The sequence below is a fragment of the Clinocottus analis genome, unplaced genomic scaffold, assembly GCF_023055335.1.
Source record: "Clinocottus analis isolate CAN_PGR_092001 unplaced genomic scaffold, fCliAna1.0.p SCAF_38, whole genome shotgun sequence".
Classification (NCBI taxonomy): domain Eukaryota; kingdom Metazoa; phylum Chordata; class Actinopteri; order Perciformes; family Cottidae; genus Clinocottus; species Clinocottus analis.
Window position 1 is genome coordinate 111,207 of NW_027176131.1, and position 13,799 is coordinate 125,005.

Here is a 13,799-nt window from a genome sequence, read left to right on the forward strand (position 1 = left end):
TGTCCGCGACCTCCAGGTGGCGTCTTTGTCCTCAGACAGGCTCCATGTGTCCTGGCGGGGCGGTCCGGGCCGAACCGAGCGCTTCAGGGTTCTGCTGATGGATCCGGACGGGGTTCTGTTGAAGAACGTCTCTCTGCCGAACACCGAGACGTCCGCCGAGCTGGACGGACTGCGACCCGGCAGTCTGTACGCCGTCACCGTGGAAACAGAGGCTGTCGGCTTGACAAGCCGCGCCTCCAAACAGGCGGTCACAGGTAGATATTATGGGATGTACCGTAGGGGGTGTGGTGTTGAAGAACCAGAACAGATCTCCATTCAGCATTCCTGCCCCCCCCCCCCCCCTTTAGTCCCAGCACTGGTCTCAGACCTGAGGTTGGACAACAACGGCAGCTCTGACAGCCTGCAGGCCTCCTGGGGCTCACCTGCCGGCGGCGTGGAGGTGTACCGGGCCACCCTGTCGGCTCTGGGGTCACCCACCCGGGAGCGCCGTTTGCATCCCAACACCACTCGGGTTGTCTTTGACGGTCTCACCCCCGGTCGCAACTACCAGCTGTGTGTCAGGACCACCGCCGGAGGACAAAGCTCAGAGACCAGGACCAGCGGGAGGACAGGTACCACACCAAGAAGACCCCAGGTCTCAGTTAGTCCAGTCTACCCTCTTTGTTTTAACGATAGTTCCCCGTCGTGTCTCAGTCCCTCAGCCGGTGCCGTCCCTCTCCTTGACGCCCCTGGGTGACGGCAGCACCCTGAGGCTCAGCTGGACGCCCCCTAGAGGAGACTGGGAGCGGTACAGCGTGGAGCTGAGGGCCGGCTCGGCGGTGCTGGAGACTCGGAGCGTCAGTAAAGCCGGCAGCCGGCAGCTGTTCCCCGGTCTGGTGCCGGGGCGCCGCTACGGGGCAGAGGTCACGGTTCACAGCGGCATTCTGGGTAACACGGCTCGGTGCCACGGGCAACTGGGTGAGTTCACCTTCACACCTTTTAGGATGACCCGTCTTCATCATCTTCTTCTTCATCATTGTCTTCATCATCATATATTCTTTATCATCGTCTTCATCATCATATCTTCACCCTCTTCCTCACCCTCTTCCTCACCTCCTCCTCACCTCTTCCTCACCTCCTCCTCACCTCTTCCTCACCTCCTCCTCACCTCTTCCTCACCCTCTTCCTCACCTCTTCCTCACCCTCTTCCTCACCCTCTTCCTCACCCTCTTCCTCACCTCTTCCTCACCCTCTTCCTCACCCTCTTCCTCACCTCTTCCTCACCTCTTCCTCACCCTCTTCCTCACCTCTTCCTCACCCTCTTCCTCACCTCTTCCTCACCCTCTTCCTCACCTCTTCCTCACCTCCTCCTCACCCTCTTCCTCACCCTCTTCCTCACCCTCTTCCTCACCTCCTCCTCACCTCTTCCTCACCCTCTTCCTCACCTCTTCCTCACCCTCTTCCTCACCTCCTCCTCACCTCTTCCTCACCTCTTCCTCACCCTCTTCCTCACCCTCTTCCTCACCTCCTCCTCACCTCTTCCTCACCCTCTTCCTCACCCTCTTCCTCACCTCTTCCTCACCCTCTTCCTCACCCTCTTCCTCACCTCTTCCTCACCCTCTTCCTCACCCTCTTCCTCACCTCTTCCTCACCTCTTCCTCACCCTCTTCCTCACCCTCTTCCTCAGCTCTTCCTCAGCTCTTCCTCACCCTCTTCCTCACCCTCTTCCTCACCTCTTCCTCACCCTCTTCCTCACCCTCTTCCTTATCTCTTCCTCACCCTCTTCCTCAGCTCTTCCTCATCTCTTCCTCACCCTCTTCCTCAGCTCTTCCTCAGCTCTTCCTCTCCCTTTTCCTCACCCTCTTCTTCACCCTCTTCTTCCTCCTCTTCCTCAGCCCCTCGTCCCGTGCAGCAGCTGCTTGTGCGTCACGCTGATGACATCACGCTGAGCGTCTTCTGGCGCCCTCCGGTGGGCGAGTGGGACAGCTTCACGGCGGCGCTCGGGCCGGCGGACCGCAGCACCGTCCTGGAGCAGAGGCTCCTCCCCCGGGACGCCCGGCAGGTGACCTTCAGCGGCCTCACGGCGGCCAGCCTGTTCGCCGTCACCGTGACAACCAACAGCAACAACCTGAGCAGCTCCGCCTCCGTGGCGGCGTGGACCAGTACGTCCGCTCCACTGGTTCCACTTTGTTACTGGTTCATAGTGAAACTATCTGCTGGTGGTCTGCAGGCAGCCACTCACCGAGCTAGAGTCAGGCTCCATGTCCTCGTGCCCTTGTGTCCTCGTGCCCTTGTGTCCTTGTGCCTTCATGTCCTCATGTCCTTGTGTCCTCGTGCCCTCATGTCCTTGTGCCTTCATGTCCTCATGTACTTGTGTCCTCATGCCCTCATGTCCTTGTGTCCTCGTGCCCTCATGTCCTCATGTACTTGTGTCCTCAGGCCCTCATGTCCTTGTGTCCTCGTGCCCTCATGTCCTTGTCTCCTCGTGCCCTTGTGTCCTTGTGCCTTCATGTCCTCATGTCCTTGTGTCCTCGTGCCCTCATGTCCTTGTGTCCTCGTGCCCTTGTGTCCTTGTGCCTTCATGTCCTCATGTACTTGTGTCCTCATGCCCTCATGTCCTTGTGTCCTCGTGCCCTCATGTCCTCATGTACTTGTGTCCTCATGCCCTCATGTCCTTGTGTCCTCGTGCCCTCATGTCCTCATGTACTTGTGTCCTCGTGCCCTCATGTCCTCATGTACTTGTGTCCTCAGGCCCTCATGCCCTTGTGTCCTCATGCCCTTATGTTCTTGTGCCCTCATGTCCTCATGTACTTGTGTCCTCATGTACTTGTGTCCTCATGCCCTCATGTCCTCATGCCCTCATGTCCTCAGATCCGGCCCCGGTCACCAGGCTGCAGATCTCAAGCCGCGGCACCGAGTCCCTGCAGACGCAGTGGGATCGGGCCCCCGGGGTTCTGGACTCGTACCGGGTCCTGCTGGTTCAGGACAGCAGCGTCATCAAGAACCAGAGTGTGTCGGCTCAGACCTCCAGCATCGTCTTCCAGGACCTGAGACCCGGAACCCTGTACCGGGTCGTCCTGACCAGCCTCCGGGCCGGACACGCCTCCAGGCAGAGCGTCGCCACGGGCCGCACGGGTGAGGAGGAAGGGGGGGAGGGAGAGTGTGTGACACAGAGAGTGTGTGTGTGACACACAGAGAGTGTGTGTGTGTGACACAGAGAGTGTGTGTGTGTGACACAGAGAGAGTGTGACACAGAGAGTGTGTGTGTCACACACAGAGAGTGTGTGTGACCGGACCCGAGCTTCATCGTTATCCCCCTTCAGCCCCGGCTGCAGTAACCGAGGTGACGGTCAGTAACAATGGCCGTCTGGACTTCCTGAGCGTGTCATGGCGGCCGGCGGCCGGCGAGCTGGACGGCTACGTGGTGACGCTGAGCGACCGGCAGCAGACGCTGCACTCCGTCTCCGTCTCCGCCTCCAGTCCAGAGTGCAGCTTCACCTCGCTGGTGGCCGGACGCCTCTACAACATCTCCATCGCCTCGCGCAGCGGACAAGACCTCAACCACACCTTCACCCAGGAGAGGACGCGTACGTACCTGTCTGTCTGCTGTCTGTCTGTCTGCAGGTCTGTCTGTCTGTCTGTCTGTCTGTCTGTCTGTCTGTCTGTCTGTCTGCCTGCCTGCCTGCCTGTCTGTCTGTCTGTCTGTCTGTCTGCTGTCTGTCTGCTGTCTGTCTGTCTGTCTGCAGGTCTGTCTGTCTGTCTGTCTGCCTGTCTGTCTGTCTGTCTGTCTGTCTGTCTGTCTGTCTGTCTGTCTGCAGGTCTGTCTGTCTGTCTGTCTGCCTGCCTGCCTGCCTGCCTGTCTGTCTGTCTGTCTGTCTGTCTGTCTGTCTGTCTGTCTGTCTGTCTGTCTGCAGGCTTGAGGTCCGATCAGAACAGACAGGATGTTAAATGGATCAGAAATGGAGTCGTCAACAACGATACTAATCTGTTCTGAAACATTGTGGGAGTCAGTTGCAACAAATATTGTCCAGAGAACGATGATTTAAGATTTAATGCACTCTGAAATGACTTAACCCTGAAAGCTTCTCCTAATAACACTTCTACACATGAGTGTAGTATTCTTTTGAATGTATTCTTTTCTGTGATTCATGAATTGTATGTCTATGTTGATCCTTTCTCCCTCAGAGCCGTCGCAGGTCCAGAACCCGACTGCGACCCACGCGGCGCGAGACGACTACCTGAAGGTGTACTGGCGTCAGGCCACTGGAGACCTGGACTTCTACCAGGTGTTCATCAAACACAACAACATGCTCCTGCAGAACAAGACGGTTCTGAAGACGCAGAACGAGTGTGTGTTCACCGGCCTGGTGCCCGGCAGGCTCTACACGGTGCTGGTGAGCACCTGGAGCGGGAAGTACGAAACCACGGCCTCCACTCACGGCCGGACCTGTGAGTGACTTTGACCCCTCTTATACACTTTACGCTCCGCTGGTGGGCCCAGCATGTAAAGGCAAACGTTTTGGCACAGGAGGCGAATTTACCTGCATTAGAAGTGCTTTACCTCAGCAGCTGCTGCCCTCAGGTTTGACCTTCAGGAGGTTTTTAGACACCTTTACTTTGAGAAAAGAATGAAATGCAATGCAATACCACGAAATGAAGCCGCACCCGGGTACCAGAAGCAGATCAACTGTGTGCAGACAGACTGACTCCTCTCTGCTGTCCACGATGCAGTTCCAGCTGCAGTCCAGTCCCTGGTTCTGGCTGGACGGGGGACCGAGGACCTGCGCGTGACCTGGTCTGCTGCCCTGGGGGACCTGGACCACTACGAGGTGCAGCTGCTGTTCAGCGATATGAAGGTGTTTCCTCCCATCACTCTGGGCAGCAGCGTGGGAGAGTGTGTGTTGTCATCACTCACACCTGGACGGCTCTACAAGATCCTGGTTTCTACTTTCAGTGGTCCCAACCAGAGGGCCCAGTTCATCGAGGGCCGGACAGGTCAGACTCCCTGTGACGGGACAGAAGGGAACACTCATACTGAGACAGTGTTACAGTGTAACTTTAATAGAGTTACAGTGTAACTGTAATAGAGTTACAGTGTAACTTTAATAGTGTGTTACAGTGTAACTGTAATAGAGTTACAGTGTAACTGTAATAGAGTTACAGTTACACTGTAACTCTATTACAGTGTACACTGTACAGTTACAGTGTAACTCTATTACAGTAACACTGTAACTCTATTACAGTGTTACTGTAATAGAGTTACAGTGTTACTGTAATAGAGTTACATTGTAACTGTAATAGAGTTACAGTTACAGTGTGTGACAGTGTTTCTGTTGTTTGAGTTCCTCGTCTTTTCACAAAGTGTCTCTTCCCTCCTCAGTTCCTAGTAAAGTGAAGAACATCCACATCAGTAACAGCGGTGACAGCAGCAGCTTGAAGGTGAGCTGGAGCAGTGGTCAGGGCGACGTGGACGGCTTCTCCGTGTTCCTGTACACACGCGACCGACAGCTGGACGTCCGGCCCGTCCTCAAACACCACAGCGAGGTGACGTTCGGCTCCCTGCAGCCGGGACAGATGTACAGGGTGACGGTCCAGTCCATCAGCGGAGACCTGATCAACAACAACACGGCCACGGGACGCACAGGTAGTACACTGTACTATGCTGTACTACACTGTATTATGCTGTACTACACTGTATTACACTGTACTATGCTGTACTACACTGTATTATGCTGTACTACACTGTACTATGCTGTACTATACTGTATTATGCTGTACTACACTGTATTACACTGTACTATACTGTATTACACTGTACTACACTGTATTATGCTGTACTACACTGTATTACACTGTACTATGCTGTACTACACTGTATTACACTGTACTATGCTGTACTATACTGTATTACACTGTACTATGCTGTACTACACTGTATTACACTGTACTATGCTGTATTATACTGTATTACATTGTACTATGCTGTACTATACTGTACGATGATGTACTATACTGTACGATGATGTACTATACAGTAATACACTGTACTATACTGTACTATACTGTACTGTGCTGTACTGTGATGTACTGTGCTATGCTCTACTATACTGTACTACATTGTACTACACAGTTCTACACAGATCAGAAACAGTATTACACATATACTACAACCTACTATAGAGTACTACACTTTACTACATTGTTCTAACCAGGTCAGACGGATGTACTATGATAGCTCATACTTGTGTACTTGTACCTCAGTGCCCTCAGCAGTAACGGGGCTGCAGGTGGAGCAGCTGCAGCTCACCTGCAGCCTCCAGGTGAGCTGGCAGGAAGCTCTGGGCGTGTCCGACGGCTACGTCCTGCAGCTGCTGGACGACCTCGGCCGTCTGGTGACCAACTCCTCTCAGGCCGCCGGACGCACCAGCTTCCAGTTCCACGGCCTCACGCCGGGCAAGAGGTACCGCGTCCTGGTCCAGACCGCCAGCGGCGGCGTCCACAGCCAGGGAGCCAGCGCCGGAGCTCGAACACGTAAGACTTCCTGTTCATGACTCGGACGGGAGCGTAAGACTTCCTGTTTGTGACTGAGACGGGAGCGTAAGACTTCCTGTTTGTGACTAAGACGGGAGCGCAAGACTTCCTGTTCATGACTCGGACGGGAGCGTAAGACTTCCTGTTTGTGACTGAGACGGGAGCGTAAGACTTCCTGTTTGTGACTGAGACGGGAGCGCAAGACTTCCTGTTCATGACTCGGACGGGAGCGCAAGACTTCCTGTTTGTGACTGAGACGGGAGCGTAAGACTTCCTGTTTGTGACTGAGACGGGAGCGCAAGACTTCCTGTTCATGACTCGGACGGGAGCGTAAGACTTCCTGTTTGTGACTGAGACGGGAGCGTAAGACTTCCTGTTTGTGACTGAGACGGGAGCGTAAGACTTCCTGTTTGTGACTGAGACGGGAGCGCAAGACTTCCTGTTTGTGACTGAGACGGGAGCGTAAGACTTCCTGTTTGTGACTCGGACGGGAGCGCAAGACTTCCTGTTCATGACTCGGACGGGAGCGCAAGACTTCCTGTTTGTGACTGAGACGGGAGCGTAAGACTTCCTGTTTGTGACTGAGACGGGAGCGTAAGACTTCCTGTTCATGACTCGGACGGGAGCGTAAGACTTCCTGTTTGTGACTGAGACGGGAGCGTAAGACTTCCTGTTTGTGACTGAGACGGGAGCGCAAGACTTCCTGTTCATGACTCGGACGGGAGCGTAAGACTTCCTGTTTGTGACTGAGACGGGAGCGTAAGACTTCCTGTTTGTGACTGAGACGGGAGCGTAAGACTTCCTGTTTGTGACTGAGACGGGAGCGTAAGACTTCCTGTTTGTGACTGAGACGGGAGCGTAAGACTTCCTGTTTGTGACTGAGACGGGAGCGCAAGACTTCCTGTTTGTGACTGAGACGGGAGCGTAAGACTTCCTGTTTGTGACTCGGACGGGAGCGCAAGACTTCCTGTTCATGACTCGGACGGGAGCGCAAGACTTCCTGTTTGTGACTGAGACGGGAGCGTAAGACTTCCTGTTTGTGACTGAGACGGGAGCGTAAGACTTCCTGTTCATGACTCGGACGGGAGCGTAAGACTTCCTGTTTGTGACTGAGACGGGAGCGTAAGACTTCCTGTTTGTGACTGAGACGGGAGCGCAAGACTTCCTGTTCATGACTCGGACGGGAGCGTAAGACTTCCTGTTTGTGACTGAGACGGGAGCGTAAGACTTCCTGTTTGTGACTGAGACGGGAGCGTAAGACTTCCTGTTTGTGACTGAGACGGGAGCGTAAGACTTCCTGTTTGTGACTGAGACGGGAGCGTAAGACTTCCTGTTTGTGACTGAGACGGGAGCGCAAGACTTCCTGTTTGTGACTGAGACGGGAGCGTAAGACTTCCTGTTTGTGACTCGGACGGGAGCGCAAGACTTCCTGTTCATGACTCGGACGGGAGCGCAAGACTTCCTGTTTGTGACTGAGACGGGAGCGTAAGACTTCCTGTTTGTGACTGAGACGGGAGCGTAAGACTTCCTGTTTGTGACTGAGACGGGAGCGCAAGACTTCCTGTTTGTGACTCGGACGGGAGCGTAAGACTTCCTGTTTGTGACTGAGACGGGAGCGTAAGACTTCCTGTTTGTGACTGAGACGGGAGCGTAAGACTTCCTGTTTGTGACTGAGACGGGAGCGCAAGACTTCCTGTTTGTGACTGAGACGGGAGCGTAAGACTTCCTGTTTGTGACTGAGACGGGAGCGTAAGACTTCCTGTTTGTGACTGAGACGGGAGCGCAAGACTTCCTGTTTGTGACTCGGACGGGAGCGTAAGACTTCCTGTTTGTGACTCGGACGGGAGCGTAAGACTTCCTGTTTGTGACTCGGACGGGAGCGTAAGACTTCCTGTTTGTGACTCTGAGCAACTGAACGTTTCTAAGACGTTTATTTGTATTATTGTAAAGAAAAGTCATTATGTTCAGAAAGAAAAACGGGATATAAAAAAACAACAAAAGACGTAATGATGAGAATACGTTTGGATTATTTCTAGGTGCTCATAAATAATATGCATGTTTACACATCTAGCAATGAAGTTGTAATATTTCTCCATATTAAAACACAGATACCCCTCCCTCCCCCCCATGTGCTGACAGGCCCTGCAGCCGTCACTGATCTGTCCGTCAGAGCCAACGCCACCACCCACCTGTCCTTCCACTGGGCGCCACCTGACGGAGAGTTTGACGTTTATGACATTTTTTTGTATAAAAGCGATGACTCGCTGCAGGAGCGGCGGCGCGGTGCGTCCAGCAGCCTGCAGTGCTCCTTCCAGGGCCTCAGGCCCGGAGCTCCATACAGGATGGTGGTGGTGACCCACAGCGGGGAGCAGACCAGCCAGGCCTCCATCTGGGCCCGGACCGGTGAGGGGCTCCACAGCACCGACGGGAACCGGGTTCAGACCTAGAAACTTTCGTGCTGCTTTCTGATTATTTCTTTGTGATGATGTGCAGGTGCTTTTCCTCATTTTGAACTGACGGGTTTGTAAAAGGCTGCGATTAAAACACTGCCCTCCGTCTTGCTTTCAGTCCCGGCAGCCGTGGTGTCTCTGAAGGCTCGCAGTGGAAACCGGTCTGACGCTCTGTGGGTGAACTGGGATCGCGGCAGCGGGGATCTGGACGGGTACCTGCTGTCTCTCTACGACCCTGACGGCTTTCGGCGGGCCGCGCAGTCGCTGGGCTCAGCGGCCACAGAGTTTGTCTTCTCAGGCCTAGTGCCCGGTCGACTGTACCGGGCCGAGGTGCTGAGCATCAGCGGAGGGCTGAGCAACCGAGCCAGCGCTCTGGGAAGAACTGGTGAGATGTTGCTGACGCTCTTGGAACGTCCTGGAATATCAATGAAGCCTGAGACATGTAGAATACAAACGGAGACGATTCGTACTGGATGCTTTTGGTCCAGTAGTCTGTGAATATGTTTTTGTCCTCCTCAGCACCCAAACCCCCCACCTCCTTCCTGTTTGGGGGGGTCACCAACACCTCCCTGGAGGTTTCCTGGAGCGGCGCCGTCGACTCCGACTACGATGACTTCGACCTGCAGTGGACTCCTCGGGACCGGTTGTCCGTCATCGACCCGTACCACAGCCGCACCTCCGGCAGCCGCATCCTGAGAGGGATGTTCCCCGGACGGCTGTACGCCTTCAGCCTCCGCAGCGTCAGTGGGGCCACGGAGCCGGGAGCCACGCCCACCTACAGCACCGCCATTCAGAACAGCATCCGGACCAGTAGGTGGCAGCACTACAATTCATTGGCCTCTGTTTGTCCCTCTAAGGTACTAAGCTGTAGTCGGGTAATATAGTACTATGATCTCTCTCGTGGGTAATATGGTACTATGATCTCTCTAGTGAGGTAATATGGTACTATGATCTCTCTAGTGGGGTAATATAGTACTATGATCTCTCTAGTGAGGTAATATAGTACTATGATCTCTCTAGTGAGGTAATATAGTACTATGATCTCTCTAGTGAGGTAATATAGTACTATGATCTCTCTAGTGGGGTAATATAGTACTATGATCTCTCTAGTGAGGTAATATGGTACTATGATCTCTCTCGTGGGTAATATGGTACTATGATCTCTCTAGTGAGGTAATATAGTACTATGATCTCTCTAGTGAGGTAATATGGTACTATGATCTCTCTAGTGGGGTAATATGGTACTATGATCTCTCTAGTGGGGTAATATAGTACTATGATCTCTCTAGTGAGGTAATATAGTACTATGATCTCTCTAGTGAGGTAATATAGTACTATGATCTCTCTAGTGGGGTAATATAGTACTATGATCTCTCTAGTGAGGTAATATAGTACTATGATCTCTCTAGTGAGGTAATATGGTACTATGATCTCTCTAGTGGGGTAATATGGTACTATGATCTCTCTAGTGGGGTAATATAGTACTATGATCTCTCTAGTGAGGTAATATGGTACTATGATCTCTCTAGTGAGGTAATATGGTACTATGATCTCTCTAGTGAGGTAATATAGTACTATGATCTCTCTAGTGAGGTAATATAGTACTATGATCTCTCTAGTGGGGTAACATAGTACTATGATCTCTCTAGTGGGGTAATATAGTACTATGATCTCTCTAGTGGGGTAATATGGTACTATGATCTCTCTAGTGGGGTAATATAGTACTATGATCTCTCTAGTGGGGTAATATAGTACTATGATCTCTCTAGTGAGGTAATATAGTACTATGATCTCTCTAGTGAGGTAATATAGTACTATGATCTCTCTAGTGGGGTAATATAGTACTATGATCTCTCTAGTGGGGTAATATAGTACTATGATCTCTCTAGTGGGGTAATATAGTACTATGATCTCTCTAGTGAGGTAATATAGTACTATGATCTCTCTAGTGGGGTAATATAGTACTATCATCTCTCTAGTGGGGTAATATAGTACTATGATCTCTCTAGTGAGGTAATATAGTACTATGATCTCTCTAGTGGGGTAATATAGTACTATGATCTCTCTAGTGGGGTAATATAGTACTATCATCTCTCTAGTGGGGTAATATAGTACTATGATCTCTCTAGTGAGGTAATATAGTACTATGATCTCTCTAGTGAGGTAATATAGTACTATGATCTCTCTAGTGAGGTAATATAGTACTATGATCTCTCTAGTGAGGTAATATAGTACTATGATCTCTCTAGTGAGGTAATATAGTACTATGATCTCTCTAGTGAGGTAATATAGTACTATGATCTCTCTAGTGAGGTAATATAGTACTATGATCTCTCTAGTGAGGTAATATAGTACTATGATCTCTCTAGTGGGGTAATATAGTACTATGATCTCTCTAGTGGGGTAATATAGTACTATGATCTCTCTAGTGAGGTAATATAGTACTATGATCTCTCTAGTGGGGTAACATGGTACTATGATCTCTCTAGTGGGGTAATATGGTACTATGATCTCTCTAGTGGGGTAACATGGTACTATGATCTCTCTAGTGAGGTAATATAGTACTATGATCTCTCTAGTGAGGTAATATATTACTATGATCTCTCTAGTGAGGTAATATAGTACTATGATCTCTCTAGTGGGGTAATATGGTACTATGATCTCTCTAGTGGGGTAACATGGTACTATGATCTCTCTAGTGGGGTAATATAGTACTATGATCTCTCTAGTGGGGTAATATAGTACTATGATCTCTCTAGTGGGGTAATATAGTACTATGATCTCTCTAGTGGGGTAATATAGTACTATGATCTCTCTAGTGGGGTAATATAGTACTATGATCTCTCTAGTGGGGTAATATGGTACTATGATCTCTCTAGTGGGGTAATATAGTACTATGATCTCTCTAGTGGGGTAATATGGTACTATGATTTCTCTAGTGGGGTAATATAGTACTATGATCTCTCTAGTGGGGTAATATGGTACTATGATCTCTCTAGTGGGGTAATATAGTACTATGATCTCTCTAGTGGGGTAATATAGTACTATGATCTCTCTAGTGGGGTAATATAGTACTATGATCTCTCTAGTGGGGTAATATAGTACTATGATCTCTCTAGTGGGGTAATATAGTACTATGATCTCTCTAGTGGGGTAATATGGTACTATGATCTCTCTAGTGGGGTAATATAGTACTATGATCTCTCTAGTGGGGTAACATGGTACTATGATCTCTCTAGTGAGGTAATATAGTACTATGATCTCTCTAGTGAGGTAATATAGTACTATGATCTCTCTAGTGAGGTAATATAGTACTATGATCTCTCTAGTGAGGTAATATAGTACTATGATCTCTCTAGTGGGGTAATATAGTACTATGATCTCTCTAGTGGGGTAATATAGTACTATGATCTCTCTAGTGGGGTAATATAGTACTATGATCTCTCTAGTGAGGTAATATAGTACTATGATCTCTCTAGTGGGGTAATATAGTACTATGATCTCTCTAGTGGGGTAATATAGTACTATGATCTCTCTAGTGGGGTAATATGGTACTATGATCTCTCTAGTGGGGTAATATAGTACTATGATCTCTCTAGTGGGGTAATATAGTACTATGATCTCTCTAGTGGGGTAACATGGTACTATGATCTCTCTAGTGGGGTAATATAGTACTATGATCTCTCTAGTGAGGTAATATAGTACTATGATCTCTCTAGTGAGGTAATATAGTACTATGATCTCCCTCTCTCTCTTATTTTCCATTCCTTATTTTTCTGGGGTGAAATACATTAATAGATTTACTATATGGTACCTCATTATGTGCGTATTAATACTACATTGTGAGTGCTTGTACTTGTGTCTTGCCGTAGAACCGGAGCGAGTCCACAGCCTCCACTGTCGCCCTCAGAGCTCCACCTCCATCTGCTGCTCCTGGGGGCCGCCGGAGGCCGACTTCGACTCCTACACCATCGAGTGTCTCCACCAGGACTCCCGGGTCCTGGTCTACTCGCGCCGCACCGGCAGGGACTCCACCGGCTACCTCATCACGCAGCTGGAGCCCCACAAGCGCTACGCCGTCTCCGTGAAGGTCATCTCAGACCAGACCACCAGCGAGGAGGCTCTGGACAGCGTGGTGACCATGATCGACCGTAAGGACGCCGACTCTTTTTGACCCGACGGACACTTAGACGTTCGTGTCTGACGCCTCGGTGACTCCTCAGGTCCTCCGGTGCCGCCGCTCAGTATCCGGGTCAGTGGCCAGACCGCCGTGGTCACCAAGTCCTCCATCTTCTTCAGGTTCAACTGCAGCTGGTTCAGTGACGTCAACGGAGCCATCAAGTTCTTCACTGTGGTTGTTACAGAATCCCAAGGTACGTACGTATGTATGTATGTATGTACGTATGTATGTATGTATGTATGTATATATATATATATATATATATATATATATATATATATATATATATATATATATATATATATATATATATATATATGTATCAGTGGCAGCCGTCAGGGCCTTCTTATCCATCTCTGAAGGCCGAAACAGAATCACAAAGGTATAGCTATTTTATAATTATATAATTTATAATTTTATAACAGGATGAATCAGAGCAGAGCTGTGCAATGAGAACATAAGCTAATAGGGAAAAATAAATATGACATAAAATTTATTTGTGAAAAACAATAAAATTATAAAATATCTATAACTTTGTGATTGTGTAAGCAGAGAAGGCTGATTCATATGTGTATTAGTATATATATATATATGTATGTATTTGTATATGTATATATGTATGTATTTGTATATGTGTATATGTATGTATTTGTATATGT

At 49.9% G+C, this 13,799-nt stretch overlaps 1 protein-coding gene across 1 annotated transcript; it reads left to right on the forward strand.

Moving 5' to 3' along the window:
- Nucleotides 1-97: 97 nt before the first annotated feature.
- Nucleotides 98-13,570, forward strand: LOC137799685 (receptor-type tyrosine-protein phosphatase beta-like). Its single transcript, XM_068596476.1, has 16 exons — nucleotides 98-254; nucleotides 348-611; nucleotides 694-957; nucleotides 1,875-2,141; nucleotides 2,851-3,114; nucleotides 3,303-3,566; nucleotides 4,165-4,428; nucleotides 4,711-4,974; nucleotides 5,360-5,623; nucleotides 6,241-6,510; nucleotides 8,650-8,913; nucleotides 9,079-9,345; nucleotides 9,480-9,770; nucleotides 12,833-13,111; nucleotides 13,184-13,333; nucleotides 13,566-13,570. The coding sequence occupies exons 1-16, from the start codon at nucleotides 98-100 to the stop codon at nucleotides 13,568-13,570; spliced, it is 3,798 nt and encodes a 1,265-aa protein (XP_068452577.1).
- Nucleotides 13,571-13,799: the final 229 nt, after the last annotated feature.